This window comes from Dendrobates tinctorius, unplaced genomic scaffold (assembly GCF_039654945.1).
Source record: "Dendrobates tinctorius isolate UK_male_01 unplaced genomic scaffold, ASM3965494v1 ptg000211l, whole genome shotgun sequence".
Taxonomy (NCBI): domain Eukaryota; kingdom Metazoa; phylum Chordata; class Amphibia; order Anura; family Dendrobatidae; genus Dendrobates; species Dendrobates tinctorius.
This window is the reverse complement of record NW_027361878.1, coordinates 4526381-4544026: the sequence shown is the minus strand read 5'-3', so window position 1 is coordinate 4544026 and position 17646 is coordinate 4526381. Positions and strand designations below refer to the sequence as shown.

The 17646-nt window shown below is 44.5% G+C and overlaps 1 protein-coding gene across 1 annotated transcript in view; it reads left to right on the top strand.

Annotated features, from left to right (window-relative positions):
- The window catches only part of LOC141058132 (uncharacterized), a 125836-nt gene that overhangs the window by 84352 nt on the left and 23838 nt on the right, over window positions 1–17646 (top strand). The window contains 4 exon segments of the mRNA XM_073554291.1: window positions 12296–12394; window positions 12681–12800; window positions 12969–13006; window positions 15753–15813. Of these exon segments, the coding sequence (XP_073410392.1) occupies window positions 12296–12394; window positions 12681–12800; window positions 12969–13006; window positions 15753–15813 (318 nt within the window).

Here is a 17646-nt window from a genome sequence, read left to right as displayed (position 1 = left end):
TAGTGCTCACGCTGCGGTTTTTTCCTCGCGGTTTTGCTGTGGTTTTTTTTCCGCAGCATGTCAATTATTTCTGCGGATTCTGCTGCGGTTTCACACCTTTAACATAGTAGAGGTGTGAATCCGCAGGGCAAAACCGCAGGCCAAACCGCAGCAAAACCACAGGTCACTTTACCTGCGGTTTTACCTGCGGTTCTGCGGGAAAAAACCCGCAGGTGAATCTGCAGTGTGTGCACATAGCCTTAAGGTCACCTCCGGTCACTTGTGAGCAAACAGAGACATAGTCCAGGTGCAACTCAAAACGTAAAACTTTACGCTCGTGTCCTAGCAGCACATCCAGATCCGTTACAGCATTATCAACAGATTTTACTTTACAAGTTACTTCATCTTTCCCTGTACTCCCCTTCCTGCCACACGGCACGTGCCTGGCTCCTCAGAGTCCTCCCTTCCTTTTTACAATGGTCGTCTCTGACCATGTCTTACTTAAACTTTATTGTTACAAGTAAATACCCCACACAGGGAGGATAAACAAGTAAACAAAAGTACACTTTCTTCAATCCTCTGTATTTACAAGCAGGTGCCCAGAGACAGTCCATCCGTTTGGACCGTCAGTCCATCGATAAATACGCAGTTCAAGCCTGCACCTTTTAGGTACTTTTTCCTTAAGGGAGATGTCCCCCTCCCTTTGTGTATGGCACGGACCCATGCACCATGTGCAGACTGCCTGGTCCTAGAACGCAGTCTGTCGCTGCAGCCTCACCTGGTCCATTAGTCCAAGGGCCCGTTGTTCCACAAAGGCAAAGTCCTGCTGTTCAGCAGAAAGGGCGCAACAGGCCCAACAAAAACATAATGACAAAACAAAGTTCTCTCCTGGCCGTAATGGCCACATGGCTCCCGACTCTGGGAGTGTATCAGGGCTCCTTCACCCGCAGGGATGCAGAACAGTCTCGTGTACTGCTTATATGACAATAGTGCAATGAGCACAACTTTTCACATTTACATTTTTTCCTGAATTTAAACAGCTCAACTGCACGCATCCCGTGCCGCTTTGTCATCAGTGTTCCATGCCCTCGTACGAGCTGAAGAGGACTGTGTAGCCCCAAAGTCCATGGGCTGCCAGGATGCAGCAGGAGCAGTGCTGGACGTAGTGGAAACACGGGGAGCCGACTGCTCCTGACTTGGGCCCGCATATAGTCCAAGGCTGCCAACCTCCAGACACAATGTCACAGCTACCGTGAAATAGCCCCTTGAGCAGTCCTCCTTAAAGTAAGAGACCCAGTCCCCTTGCAATAGGGGTCACCTGTGTCTCATGGAGGGAACGATAACGTAGATTTTGACATCAGTTCCTGCCTCCCGGATAAAGCCATGTCCTTGTTCCACGTTGGCGTAAACCAGATGCCCATGAGAGTGGCGCCCATCCATAGCGCCCTCCCCGTCTTGGTGCAGCTAGTCCAAAATTTATTTCTCTCACTGTTTCTTCCTAGCGTTAATGTCCACAATACAGACGGACTGTCCAGGGATGGGGGATGGGCCCTGTACTGCTTTGCAGACCCGGGGAGTGCCCAACTCTACACTTGCACTCGACATGGGCCTGGCCTCCTGTCCCTGATGACTGTCGGACAAATCAAGGGGCTCGCTCCCCGAGACAGAGGGCCGAGGAACAGTTCAGCCTGGCAGGGTAGAAGGCCATGGCAAGGATCAGCCTTCCTTTGTCACAGGTCATGGTTCACTCACCATTAGTGACTTTGGGGATCTGGTCGCACTTGTCCCACGAGTGCTGAATCCTTCCGTGGACACTGCGGCGCTCTCCGGCTCCCGATGATGAAGTGCCAGCTTGGCCTTTACTTCCAGTTCAGGCTCCTCTAGGGTCGTCACTGGCTCCATTCCCCACTGCTGCTGTAACGCTGACTCTAGGTGAGAAGGTTCCACCTTCCAATAATGCTCCTGCTCTGGTCGTCGTGGAAGCTTCTGTTCGGTGTATTGTGACTCCGGTTCAGCACTTTCTCTTGGCGAGGGCTCCTTCGCTGTCTCCTGCTCCTGGCATTGGCGTTCCCGCTTGCGATGAAGTGGTGGCTCGGGCTCCGAATCGCGCCCATGACTCCCCTCTGCAGGTGACAGGTACCATGCAAGAGCGTCGTCTTCTTTACGTCCAGGCCTGGCTTTTTCCTACTCCTTCCACCACTTCCATTCCACGCAGCCTATGCCTCCACAATGATGGGTGCAGGAGTGGTGGATCACTGCCGGCGCTGTATCTTGTAATGACGCCATGCAGCTGCACACAGGATTGTCTTCTGGGCTCCACCCATTCCAGGGTGGGGTTGTTTCCAGCTGCTCCACCCATTTCCTTGTAACCTGTTGTAAGGTGTGAGTTCTCCTTCTTCTCCGATGCACCCTTCAGGGACAGGCACCATGGTTAGGCCACAGACTAGGCCAGACAGCTTCTCATGCCAATTCTCCATCAGGACGCCGGCGAAGGGTGGGATCAGAGCTGTTGTCCTTCATTTGCACGCCATTATCCACCATCTTTAGAGCCACCATCTCTGTCATCACAATGTCAGTCTCATTAAAGGTTCTAGACAAGTCTAGTTTATCAGTCACATCCGGCATTTCAGTAGCATCCACAATAACTTCATCTCTTTCCTTTCTGGTCACATCAATGACATCATTCACGGGTTTCTCACGCGGCATGTTTGCGGCATCCTGCCGACTACGCCAAGTGTAAAGGTCCGCCAGGGCTGTAGTCGTAGCTGAGCTTATCAGGCCTTGCGTGCCCTGGCCTCACAAAACATATAAATCATGTTTCACTTTCAGCCTACTTGTCCCTCCGTGATCTGCGCCATCAGAGCCTTTTCTTCATTTCTTAAGTTAGCCTCTGGTGAAGAAACAGATACACAGATCAGATGCAACTCAAACCGTAAAACTTAGCTCTCATGTCTTCGCAGCACATCCAGATTCATTACAGCATTATCGACAGATTTCACATTACTCGTTACTTCATCTTTCCCTGTACTCCTCTCTCTGACAAACGCCACGTGCCCAGGTTGTACCATTTCACACGGCTTCTCAGCGTCCTCCCTGTCCAGACTCACTGCGTACGGGGGTTCCCAAAGCCTTTTCTCTCTGGATCTGAGGGCATCAGCCCATGCAATGACCTGCCACTTGTTGAGCGACCTGCCCTGATGAGCTGCAGTGACTTGTCCTGTAGCCCTAGTTCCTGTAGCTGCTTCCTCTGCTGTATCTGTAGCTAGGCTGGCTCACTGACTCTGGATGGCTGGGCTTCTTGTTAAATGGACGTTCCAGGGTCTCTGCTTTGGCTGGGCTTTAAGCCCATCTCAGCTCTATGGGTGCCCTGGTCCTTCTCCCTCTAACCAAGAAGCTCCCCTCTCCTAACTATTATGACCCCCTCCTATCTTAATTATTACCTAACCTATGTTCACTAACGTGCCCGATCTAGTGGCCTATAAAGAGCACTACACTTTCCCTATTTAACACTATAGTCATATATATACATAGCAGTATTATATACACTGTATATAAACATAGCATTTCAAAATTACGCATGACCTATATATTCACTCCAAACCGGGACGTGCTTGGGGGTTCAGGACGGCTTCTGTGACCTCCTTACAAATGTATACCTCATGATTGTATAATGAATGCCAAAGGCAACTCAACAATCATTTTGAAGGTATTCTAATGCCATTATTAGAAGCAATTCACTGCATTAAGATTTATTTTTGCATATAAAGAAAACTGTATAGATCCTTAAGTATTGAGATTACCTCGTAGTAAATAGCATAACTGAACTTTGACAGCACAGGGTCACTCACATTAAACCCATTGTTCTCCAAACCAACCAGGATTCCTTGGTGTTAACATTTAAAACCTTCAGTATTTGGTTGGGTGCATACAACTGTATATTCTCTCATCCAACAAAATTGCGTCAGTTATGTAAATCACAATCAGTCGAATCAGAGTTTGATAAGCCTGTCAACAAAGTGAGATCCAATTCTCTTGGATGAGGAGATGGAGATAAAAAATCAGCATTTTCTCCATTATGTCATTCTGTGAAAATCGGACTGCAATCATTTGTCATGCGAGTGAAGTCCGATGTGTTCAGTGGACTCACTGGCTTGTATGGCCAGGTGTGATCGTATATTGGATCTATCTCGGGCATACAGCGATTTTTTTCTTGGGTAGGCTTGGTTAGAGGAAAAGTTTTTGCTTGTGTACGGCCCCATAGAATAACACTGAGCCAAGTGTGATCTGATGTTTTGTCGGAATACACTAATATAAAAAATATGCTTGTTGGCACGAGCCCTTATAAATTAGTAACTTATAGTCAAACTAGTTTATTCTGGATAGTGGTTATCATGCATTTATATAATGCACAAACAACACTATCATATATGCATAATGCATAGGGCATTATGCATTAGGGCAGCACGGTGGCTCAGTGGATAGCACTGCAGCCTTGCAGCGCTGGAGTCCTTGGTTTCAAATTCCCCCAAGGACAACATCTACAAGGAGTTTGTATGTTCTCCCCGTGTTTTCGTGGGTTTCCTCCGGCTTCTCCGGTTTCCTCCCACATTCCAAAGACATACTGATAGGGAATTTAGATTGTGAGCCCCATCAGGGACAGAGATGATAATGTGTGCAAACTGTAAAAGCGCTGCGGAATATGTTAGCGCTATATGAAAAATAAAGATTATTATAATGCATATATGATATAGAAACACATGCAGAAATTCCATACAATTCATATAGGAGTTTGGCATCAGGGGTTGTCATACTGTCTACACTTTGGACATCAAGGCTCTAGTAAACTTCTATCTAAACATCCTGCATTTGCCCCTGGAATTGTATCCATGTCTTATACTGATGAGAGCTGAAAAGTCTATAGATAAATGACTTGTCTTGGACATTAACATTAATTTATTATCCTTATAATAGGTCATCAATGTCTGATCTGTTTGGGGTGCAGCACTCTACACCCCCGATGGTCATCAGCTCTCATTCATGGTGGCAGCTGGAACTGCCCAAATTTGAGATGAACAACTCTATCGAAAGTATAGTGGCCATGGTTGTGTGCTACACATCCACAACTCAATAGATTTGAATAGGGGGCGGATGTGCAGTACATACAGTAGAAAGAGCTTTGCAGATCCATAGCTGAGCATTTCCGGTCACTGCTGGAACAGCTGATCAGCAGGGGCGCTGGGTGACACATCTCCATTGATCAAACAATGATGACCTATTGTAAACATAGGCCATCACTGTTAAAGTTCCGAAGTTCCGAGCAACCTCTTCAAGTCTATAATTGGTATAAAACCCATTAAACCTACATGTTGCAATACTGCTATAAATCTTTAAATCTATTGACTGCAGATGGCTACCAGAGCACAAAACAACAGTTATCTTGAAGGATTTGTTCAAGTCAACATATTAATAACTTATCTATGGTATGAGATTAGTGGGGCGACACTGCTGCCACAATCACTTACATGGGAAATAAACTGCAGTACTTGGTCTACTGATCATTTATCCATCAAGTCTCAATGTGTCGGGTCCAAGCCGAAGGCCGATAAAAAAACCACAAAAACTCGGTATTAGATGCTGAACAATGCATCAAGCTGTGGTTTTCCACTCTGTACACTACCACTATCCGGCTGCTGCTTGAGCAGCTAGAATTTAAGTGCTGGGGAAGTCAGCTGCTCTGTCCTCCACCGATTTCATATTGATGACATTTCTCAGAAGAAAAATATAAATATATTAGTCCTAGACAACCCTTTTAACTTTGAATTCTTCATTTTGTGCACACATTTGGATTTGTAAATTCTTATATCTGTATAATATCTCATTTTACTGTGTATTTACAGCCTGGTGAGACATGGAGCTCCCCTGATAAGCCATGTGAACAGATTGAGTGCCAGCACATTGAAGATCAGTATGTGCCTGTTGCAATCAGAACAGTTTGTGCCAGCGAACATTGTGAACAGGTACGATCAATTTAGTATTTTAGTATTAGAACCTCTCTAAATCACAATGCCCATGTGCAAACAAGAGTGGAAAGTAGCACTCCATTTTTTTTTTTTTTTTTAAATGTTGGGATTTAGTCACCAAAGCTTCAGAGACTTGCTTAAGTTTGGTGAATAAATCACAACCCATCTCTGAAGTTCAGAAGGTTGCTCTTCTTTCCCTTAGGGCTCATACTCACTTATGAGAAACTCACACAATTCTTGTGCGAGTCTCTCACATGAAAACCTGGGACAGCCGCCGGCACTGGGAACGGAGCGTGTGGCTACATGTATTTCTACATGAGAATGGTGCGAGTCTCTCACAAGTTAGTATGAGCCCTCACATGAATTATTTCAGAACCTGAGTCAATTCTTGGAAGTTCTGCACCCACCTAGGTAGAACAAGCTTGTAGTACTAGTCCCAATTTGCTTTCTTTGCAGGAACCCTGACCTATAGACTTTAGAAACTAAGCTAGTGTCTTGTTCCCCAGGGCTACGAATACAAGACAGTTGAAGGTGAATGTTGTGGAATATGTGAAAAGGTGTCCTGTGTGATCAATATGAGTGACAACACAACCAGAGTTATGAAGGTATGGTCAAAAAATAATAAAAATATATGACTTGCTTTGCTCAAAGCATGTTTTAATTGCATGTAAAAATAAAAATGGAACTTCAAAATTCTATTCTGCTCCTGAAACCTTAATTTTGATTTCTCCTGTGCTCATTATTTATTGTGAAAAACGCATTTTGTGTAACCTTCCAAAAAATAGTCATGAGCTCCATTTCAGCTATTGTATTCTACTCATATACACTAGACATATTGACATTAGTCGACGTTTTGTATCATTTTGTGCATAATTCTAAGGATGTTTTAAATTACTCATGATGTTATTTAACTAATTTTCAGCCTGAAGAAAATTATGTTTCACCAGAAGATCAGTGCTCCATCTACACCTGTTCCAGCACCTACGATGTTGAGAAGAAAAGCATATCGTGCTCAGTTCCCGATGGTTCCAAATGTATCGAGGTTTGTTCACCTACATAGTCATATTTTATTATGTAATTGAAATAAATTTGAATGAAAAAGGAAGTATGGAGTATGCACTAGAAAAAAAGAATATCTATTCCCTGTTTCATCATCTGCAAGGTTTTTTTAGTCACTTCTCTTTTTTGTCTTACAATGTTGCATCTTTTAGGGAACAGAACTCATACATTCTGAAGATGATTGCTGTGACAAATGTGTAAAGGTCGGCCAAGGCCGTATTCGTGACTGAGCTTATTGGGCCTTGCGTGCCCTTGCCTCCCAACACATATAAATCATGTTTCACTGTCAGCTTACTTGTCTCTCCATCCTCTGCACCGTCAGGGCTTTTTTCTTCCTTTATTAAGGTCGACTCCGGCCGCTTGTGAACAAACAGAGAATCCATCCAGGTGCAACTCAAAATGTTAAACTTTAATCTCGTGTCTTCAAAGCACATCTAGATTCGTTACAGCATTATTGACAGATTTCACTTTGCACCTTACTTCATTTTTCCCTGTACTCCTCTCCCTGCCACAAGGCTCATGCCCGAGTTGGACCGTTTCATAGGCTCCTCAGCGTCCTCCCTTCCTTTTACAATGGTAGTCCCTGACCAAGTCTTTCTTAAACTGTTTATACTCCACTCAGGGAGAATAAACAAATAAACAAAAGAACACTTTCTTCATTAATCTGCATTTACAAGCAGATGCCCAAAGACAGTCCATCAGTTTGCACCGTCAGTCCAAACACAATGCAGTTCAAACCTGCACCTTTCGGGTACTTTGTCCTTAAGGGAGATGTCCCCCTCCCTTTGTGTACGGCACAGTCCCGTACGCTATGTGCAGTCTGCCTGGTCCTAGAATGCAGTCTGTCGCTGCAGCCTCACCCGGTCCATTAGTCCAAGGGCCCGTTGTTCCACAAATGCAAAGTCCTGCTATTCAGCAGAAAGGGCGCAACAGTAGCAACAAAAACATAATGACAAAACAAGGTTCTCTCCAGGCCGTAATGGCCACATGGCTCCCGACTCTGGGAGCGTATCAGGGCTCCTTCACCCGCAGGGACGCAGAACAGTTCCGTGTACTGTTTATATGACAATAGTGCAACGAGCACAACTTTTCACATTTACATTTTTTCCTGAATTTACACATTTCAAAGGCACGCGTTCCATGCTGCTTTGTCATCAGTGTTCCACGCCCGTGTACAAGCTGAAGATGACTCTGCTGCCGCAGAGTCCATGGGCTGCCAGGATGCAGCAGGAGCAGTGCTGGAGGTAGTGGAAACACCAACTTGGGCCTGCATATAGTCCCAGGCTGCCATCCTCCGGACACAATATCACTGCTACCGCGAAATAGCCGCTTCTGATGATGAAGTGCCAGCTCGACCTTTACTTCCTGTTCAGGCTCCTCTAGGGTCATCACTGGCTCCAGTCCCTGCTGCTGCTGTAATGCTGGCTCTTGGCGAAAAGATTCCGCCTTCCGATATGCTCCTGCTCCTGTCATCATAGAAGCTTCGGCTCGGCGTTTCGTGGCATCGGTTCGGCACTTTCTACCATTGTATGCTCCTTCGGGTGGTCGCTGTCTCCGACTCCTGGCCTTGGTGTTCCTGCTCGCGATGACGTGGTGGCTCGTGCTCTGTCAGCTGCCAGTGGTTCCCCTCCGCAGGTGACAGGTTCTATGCAACACCATCATCTTCCTTATGCCAGGCCGGGTTCTTTCCTCCTCCTGCCACCTCTTCCTTTGAACGCAGCCTATGCCTCTGCAGTGAAGGGTGCAGGAGTGGTGCATCACTGCCTACGCCGTATCTCATAATGATGTCATGCAGCTGCACACAGAATTGTCTTCTGGGCCCCACCCATTCCAGGTTGTGGTTGCTTCCAGCTGCTCCACCCATTTCCTTCTAACCTATTGTAAGAGGCAAGATCTCATTCTTCTCAGACACACCCATCAAGGGCGGGCACTATGATTAAGCCACACACTATGCCAGACAGCTTGTCGCGCCAATTCTCCATCAGGACGCCCATGAAGGGTTGGATCAGGGCTGTTGTCCTTCATTTGCACACCATTATCCACCATGTTTAGAGCCGCCGTCTCTGTCATCACATTGTCAGTCTCATTAAAGGTTTTAGACAAGTCCAGTGTATCAGTTACATCCGGCATTAGAGTAGAATCCACAATAACTTCATCTCTTTCCTTTCTGGTCACATCAATGACATCGTTCACGGGTTTCTCACGTGGCATGTTTGCGGCATCATGCCTACTATGCCAAGTGTAAAGGTTGGCCAGGGCCGTAGTCGTAGCTGAGCTTATCAGGTCTTGCGTGCCCTTGCTTCCCAACACATATGCATCAAGTTTCACTGTCAGCGTACTTGTCTCTCCATCCTTTCCGCCATCAGGGCGTTTCCTCGTTTCTTAACGTCACCTCCGGCCTCTTGTGAAGAAATGGAGACACAGTCCAGGTGCAACTCAAAACGTAAAACTTTACTCTCGTGTCTTCGCAGCACATCCAGATTTGTTACAGCATTGTCAACAGATTTCATGTTACTCATTACTTCATCTTTCCCTGCACTGCTCTCCCTGACAAATGGCGCATGCCCAGGTCGGACCATTTCATACGGCTCCTCAGTGTCCTCCCTGTCCAGACTCACTGCGCACTGGAGTTCCCTCAGCTGTTTCACCCCAGATCTGATGGCATCAGCCCAAGCAATTACCTGCCACTTGTTGAGCGACCTGCCCTGATGAGCTGTGGTGACTTGTCCTGTAGCCCAAGTTCCTGTAGCTGCTGCCTCTGCTGTATCTGTAGCTATGCTGGCTTACTGACTCTGGATGGCTGGGCTCCTTCTTAAATGAACATTCCAGGGTCTCTGCTTTGGCCGGGCTTTAAGCCCATCCGAACTTTATGTGCGCCCTCCTCCCTCTAACCAGGAAGCTCCCCTCTCCTAACTATTGTCACCCCTCCTATCTTAACTATTACCTAACCTATGTTCACTAACATGCCCCATCTAGTGGCCTATAAAGAGCACTACACTTTCCCTATTCAACACTATAGTCATGTATATGCATAGCAGTATAATGTACACTGTACCTAGACATAGCATTTCACAATAACGAATGATCTATACATACACTCCACACCGGGATGTGCTTGGAGGTTCAGGATGGCTTCTGTGACCCCCTTATAAATGTATACCTTATGCTTGTATAATGAATGCCAAAGGCAACTCAACAATCATTCTGAAGGTATTCTAATGCTATTACTAGAAGCAATTCACTGCATTAAGATTTATTTTTCCATATAAGGAAAACTGTATAGATCCCTAAGTATTGAGATTACCTCGTAGTAAATAGCATGACTGTACTTTGACAGCAGAGGGTCACTCACATTAAACCCATTGTTGTCCAAACCAGCCAGGGTTCCTCAGTGTTAACCCTTAAAACCTTCAGTATTTGGCTGGGTGCAAACAACTGTATTTTCTCTAATCCAATAAAATCGGGTCAATTATGCAAATCACAATCACTCTAATCAGAGTTTGATCAGAGTGTCAGCATAGTGGGATCCAATTCTCTTGGATGAGGAGAAGATGGAGAAAAAAAATCAGGATTTTCTCCATTCTGTCATTCTGTCGAAATCGGACTGCACTGAATGGTCATGCGAGTGAAGTCCGATGAGTTCAGCTGACTCAATGGCTTGTATGGCCGGAAGTGACTGAATATTGGATCAAACTCAGGCATACAGGGATTTTTTCCTTGGGTAGGCTTGGTTAGAGGAAAAGTTTTTGCTTGTGTGCGGCCCCATAGACTAACACTGAGCCGAGTGTGATCTGATGTTTTGTCGGATCACACTCGGATCAAAAATATCTTTGTTGGCACGAGCCCTTATAATTTAGTAACTTATAGTTAAACTAGTTTATTCTGGATAATGTTTATCATGCATTTATATCTCCATTGATCAAACAATGATGACCTATCCTAAACATAAGCCATCATTGTTAAAATTCGGAGCATCCTCTTTATGTCTGTAATTGTTATAAAACCTTTTCAACCTATACATTGCAGTACTGCTATACATCTTTAAATTTATTGACTGCAGAGGGACACCAGAGCACAAAAAACAATTATCTTGAGGGATTTGTTCAAGTTACCATATTAATAACTTATCTATGGTGTGAGATTAGTGGGGCTCCACTACCCCCACAATCACTTACATGGGAAATAAACTGCAGTACTTGGTCTACTGATCATTTATCCATCAAGTCTTAATGTCTTGGGTCCTAGCCGAAGGCCGATAAAAAAACCCCCAAAACTTGGTATTAGATGCTAAACAATGCATCAGGCTGTGGTTTTCCACTCTGTACACTACCACTATCTGGCTGCTGCTTGAGCAGCTAGAAGTTGAGTGCTGGAGAAGTCAGCTGCTCTGTCCTCCACCGATTTCATATTGATGACGTTTCCCAGAAGAAAAATATAAATATATTAGTCCTAGACAAAACTTTTAACTTTGAATTCTCCATGTTGTGCACACATTTGGATTTGTAAATTCTCATAACTGTATAGTATCTCATTTTACTGTGTATTTACAGCCTGGTGAGACATGGAGCTCCCTTGATAAGCCATGTGAACAGATTGAGTGCCAGCACATCGAAGATCAGTATGTGCCTGTTGCAGTCAGAACAGTTTGTGCCATCGAAGATTGTGAACAGGTACGATCAATTTAATATGAGAACCTCTCTAAATCACGATGCCCACGTGCAAACAAGAGTGAAAAGTTGCACGCCAATTTTTTTTATTTTTTTTTACATGTGTTGGGATTTAGTCACCAAAGCTTCAAAGACTTGCTTAAGTTTGGGGAATAAATCACAACCCAACTCTGAAGTTCAGAAGGCTGCACTTCTTTCCCTTAGGGCTCATATTTACTTGCGAGAGACTCTCGCGATTCTCGTGCGAGTCTCTCGCATGAAAACCTGGCAGAGATGCCGGCACTGGGACCGAAGCATGTGACTGCATGTATTTCTATGCAGCCGCACGCTCCGGTACCAGTGCCGGCGGCAGTGCCGGGCTTTTGTACGAGAGACTCGCACGAGAGTCGTGCAAGTCTCTCTCAAGTGAGTATAGGCCCTTACATAAATTATTTGGGATTTGGAGTCAATTCTTGGAAGTTCTGCACCCACCTAGGTAGAACAAGCTTGTAGTACTAGTCTCTCCTCGCTTTCTTTGCAGGAACCCTGACCTATAGACTTTACAAACTAAGCAAAAATCTTGTTCCCCAGGGCTACGAATACCAGACAGTTGAAGGCGAATGTTGTGGAAAATGTAAAAAGGTGTCCTGTGTGATCAATATGAGTGACAACACAACCAGAATTATGAAGGTGTGGTCAAAAAATAATAACAATATATGATTTGTTTTGCTCAAAGCATGTTTTAATTGTATGTAATGATAAAAAAAACCTTAATTTTGATTTCTCCTGTGCTCATTATCTATTGTGAAATATGCATTTTTGGTGACCTTCCAAAAAAGTCATAAGCTCCTTTTTAGCTACTGTATTCTACTTAAATACTCTAGACATATTGACATTAGTCGCCGTTTTGTATCATTTTATGCATAATTCTAAGGATGTTTTAAATTACACATGATATTATTTAACTAATTTTCAGCCTGAAGAAAATTATGTTCCACCAGAAGATAAGTGCTCCATCTACACCTGTTCCGGCACCTACGATGTTGAGAAGAAAAGCATATCGTGCTCAGTTCCCGATGGTTCCAAATGTATCGAGGTTTGTTCACCTACATAGTCATATTTTATTGTGTAATTGAAATTAATTTGGATTAAAAAGAAAGTATGGAGTATGCACTGGAAAAAAAGAATATCTATTCCCTGATTCATCATCAGCAAGGTTTTTTTAGTCACTTCTCTTTTTGTCTTACTATTTTGCATCTTTTAGGGAACAGAACTCGTACATTCTGAAGATGATTGCTGTGGCAAATATGTAAAGGTCGGCAAAGGCCCTATTCGTGGCTGAGTTAATTGAGCTTTGCATGCCGTGGCCTCCCAACACACATAAATCATGTTTCACTGTCAGCTTATTCTTCTCTCCATCCTCTGTGCTGTCAGGGTCTTTTCTTCATTTCTTAAGGTCGCCTCCGGTCACTTGTGAACAAACAGAGACACAGTCCAGGTGCAACTCAAAACGTAAAACTTTACTCTCGAGTCTTCGCAGCACATCCAGATTCGTCACAGTATAATCGACAGATTTCACGTTACAAGTTACTTAATCTTTCCCTGTACTTCCCTCCCAGCCACACGGCACGTGCCTGGGTCGGACCTTTTCATACGGCTCCTTAGCGTCCTCCCTTCCTTTTACAATGGTCGTCCCTGACCATGTCTTACTTAAACTATATTGTTTCAAGTAAATACTTCATGCAGGGCAGATAAAAAAGTAAACAAAAGTACACTTTCTTCATTCCTCTGCATTTACAAGCAGGTGCCCGGAGACAGTCCATCCGTTTGCACCGTCAGTCCATAGATAACGCAGTTCAAACCTGCACCTTTCGGGTACTTTTTCCTTAAGGGAGATGTCCCCCTCCCTGTGTGTACGGCACTGTCCCCGTGCGCCATGTGCAGGCTGCCTGGTCCTAGAACGCAGTCAATCGCTGCAACCTCACCCGGTCCATTAGTCCAAGGGCCCGTTGTTCCTCAAATGTAAAGTCCTGCTTTTCAGCAGAAAGGGCGCAACAGTAGCAACAAAAGCATAATGACAAAACAACGTTCTCTTCTTGCCGTAATGGCTGCATGGCTCCCGAGTTTGGGAGCGTATCAGGGCTCCTTCACCCGCAGGGACTCAGAACAGTCCCATGTACTGCTTATATGACATTAGTGCAACGAGCACAAATTTTCACATTTACATTTTTTCCTAAATTCAAACAGTTCAACGGCACACATCCCGTGCAGCTTTGTCATCAGTTTTCCATGCTTGCATACAAGCTGAAGAGGACTCTGCAGCCGCAGAGTCCATGGGCTGCCAGGATGCAGTAGGAGCAGTGCCTTCTGATAATGCTCCTTCTCTGTTCATTATGGAAACTCCTGTTCGGTGTATTGTGAATCCGGTTCTGCACTTTCTCTCAGTGAGGTCTCCTTCGCTGTCTCCTGCTCCTGGCGTTGACGTTCCTGCTCATGATGACGTGATGGCTTGGGCTCCGGTAGCCGCCCGTGACTCCCCTCTGCAGGTGACAGCATGCAACAGCGTCGTCTTCCTTACATCCAGGCCTGGCTCTTTCCTCCTTCATCCGCCACTTCCATTCCACACAGCCTATGCCTCCGCAGTGATGGTTGCAGGAGTGGTGCATCACTGCCAGCTTCGTATCTTGTAATGATGACATGCAGTTGCACACGGAATTGTCTTCTGGGCTCCACCCATTCCAGGGTGGGGATGCTTCCAGCCGCTCCACCCATTTCCTTGTAACCTGTTGTAATGGGCGAGTACTCCTTCTTCTTCAACACACCCCTCAGGGGCGGGCACCATGATTAGGCCACAGACTATGCCAGACAGCTTCTCACGCCAATTATGCATAAGAATGCCAATGAAGGGTGGGATCAGGGCTGTTGTCCTTCTTTTTCGCACCATTATCCACCATCTTTAGAGCCACCATGTCTGTCATCACAATGTCAGTCTCATTAAAGTTTTTTGACAAGTCCAGTGTATCAGTCACATCAGGAATTTCAGTAGCATCCACAACAACTTCATCTCTTTCCTTTCTGGTCACATCAATCACATCGTCCATGGGTTTCTCATGCGACACGTTTGCGGCGTCCTGCCGACTACGCCAAGTGTAAAGGTTTGCCAGGGCTGTATTCGTAGATGAGCTTATCAGGCCTTGCGTGCCCTGGTCTACCAGCACATATAAATCATGTTTCACTGTCAGCTTACTTGTCTCTCTGTCTTCTGTGCCATAAGGACCTTTTCTTCGTTTCTTAAGGTCGCCTCTGGTGAAGAAACATATGCACAGACCTGGTGCAACTCAAAATGTAAAAGTTTACTCTCGTGTCTTCGCATCACATCCAGATTCAATACAGCTTTATTGACAGATTTCACATTACTCATTACTTCATCTTTCCCTATACTCCTCTCCATGACAAATGGCACGTGCTCGGGTCAGACCATTTCGTACGACTCCTCAGTGTTCTCCCTGTCCAGGCTCACTGCGAACGGGCATTCCCTCAGCCGTTTCATCCTGGATCTGAGGGCATAAGCAATGACCTGCTACTTTTTGAGCGACCTGCCCAGATAAACTGTGGTGACTTGTCCTTTAGCACAAGTTCCAGTAGATGCTGCCGCTGCTGTATCTGTAGGTATTGCTTACTGACTCTGGATGGCTAGACTCCTTCTTAAATGAACGTTCCAGGGTCTCTGTTTTGGCCTGGCATTAAGTCAATCTGTGCTCTATGGGCGCCCTGACCCTTCTCCCTCTAACGAGGAAGCTCCCCTCTCCTAAATATTGTGAACTCTCCTATCTTAACTATTACCTAACCTATGTTCACTAACATGCCCCATCTAATGGCCTATAAAGAACACTACACTTTCCCTATTCAACCCTATAGTCATGTATATGAATAGCAGTATTATGTAGACTGTATATAAACATAGCATTTCACAATAGCGCATGACCTATACATATACTCCAATCCGGGATGTGCTTGGGGGTTCAGAATGGCTTCTGTGACCCCCTTACAAATGTATACCTTATGCTTGTATAATGAATGCCAAAGGCAACTCAACAATCATTCTGAAGGTATTCTAATGCTATTACTAGAAGCAACTCACTGCATTAAAAATTATTTTTTCATATAAAGAAAACTGTATAGATTCCTAAGTATTGAGCTTACCTCATAGTAAATAGCATAAGTGTACTTTGACAGCACAGGGTCACTCACATTAAACCCATTGTTGTCCAAACCAATCAGGATTCCTAGGTGTTAACCCTTAAAACCTTCAGTATTTGGCTGGGTGCAGGCAACTGTATTTTCTCTAATCCAATAAAATCGAGTCAATTATGCAAATCACAATCACTGGAATCAGAGTATGATCTGAGTGTCAGCACAGTGGGATCCAATTCTCTTGGATGAGGAGAAGATGGAGAAAATAATCAGGATTTTCTCCATTCAGTCATTCTGTGGAAATCGGACTACAATCATTTCTCATGCGAGTGAAGTCCGAAATGTTCAGCGGACTCAATGGCTTGTTTGGCCGGGTGTGATCAAATATTGGATCAATCTCAGGCATACAGTGATTTTTTCCTTGGGCAGGCTTGGTTAGAGGAAAAGTTTTTGCTTGTGTACGGCCCCATAGAATAACACTGAGCCAAGTGCGATCTGATGTTTTGTCGGAATACACTCAGATCAAAAATATGTTTGTTGGCACGAGCCCTTATAAATTAGTAACTTTTAGTCAAACAAGTTTATTCTAGATAGTGTTTATCATGCATTGATATAAGGCACGATGAACAATACTATCATATATGCATAATGCATATATGATATAGAAAGACATGCATAAAATCCATGCAATTCATATAGAACGTTGGCATCAGGGGTTGTCATACTGTCTACACTTTGGACATCAAGGATCTGGTAAAACTCTATCTAAACATCCTGCATTTGCCCCTGTCATAGTTTCCATGTCTTATACTGATGAGAGCTGAAAAGTCTATAGTGAAAGGACTTGTCTTGGACATTAACATTGATTAATTATCAGTATAATAGGTCATCAATGTCTGATCTGTGGGGGTGCAACACTCTGCACCCCTGCTGGTCATCGTCTCTCCTTCACCTTGGCAACTGAAACTGCCCAAATTTGAGATGAACAACTGTAATGAAGGTAGAGTGGCCATGGATAATTGCTACACTTCCACACCCAATAGATTTGAATAGTGGGCGGATGTGCAGTACATATAGTAGACAGAGCTGTGCAGATCCATAACTGAGCAGTTTTGGTCGCTGCTGGAACAGCCGAACGGCAGGGGCGCTGGGTAACACACCTCCACTGATCAAACAATGATGACCTATCCTAAACATAGGCCATCATTGTTAACGTTCCGAGCAACCTCTTTATGTCTATAATTGGTATAAAACCTTTTCAACCTATACATTGCAATACTGCTATACATCTTTAAATTTATTGACTGCAGATTGCCACCAGAGCACAAAAAAACAATTATCTTGAAGGATTTGTTCAAGTTACCATATTAATAACTTATCTATGGTATGAGATTAGTGGGGCTCCACTACCCCCACAATCACTTACATGGGAAATAAACTGTAGCACTTGGTCTACTGATCATTTATCCATCAATGTCAGAAGGCCGAAAAAAACCCCCAAAACTCGGTATTAGATGCTAAACAATGCATCAAACTGTGGTTTTCCACTCTGTACACTAACACTATCTGGCTGCTGCTTGAGCAGCTAGAATTTGAGTGCTGGGGAAATCAGCTGCTCTGTCCTCCACCGATTTCATATTGATGACATTTTCCAGAGGAAAAATATAAATATATTAGTCCTAGACAACCCTTTTAACTTTGAATTCTCCATGTTGTGCACACATTTGGATTTGTAAATTCTCATAACT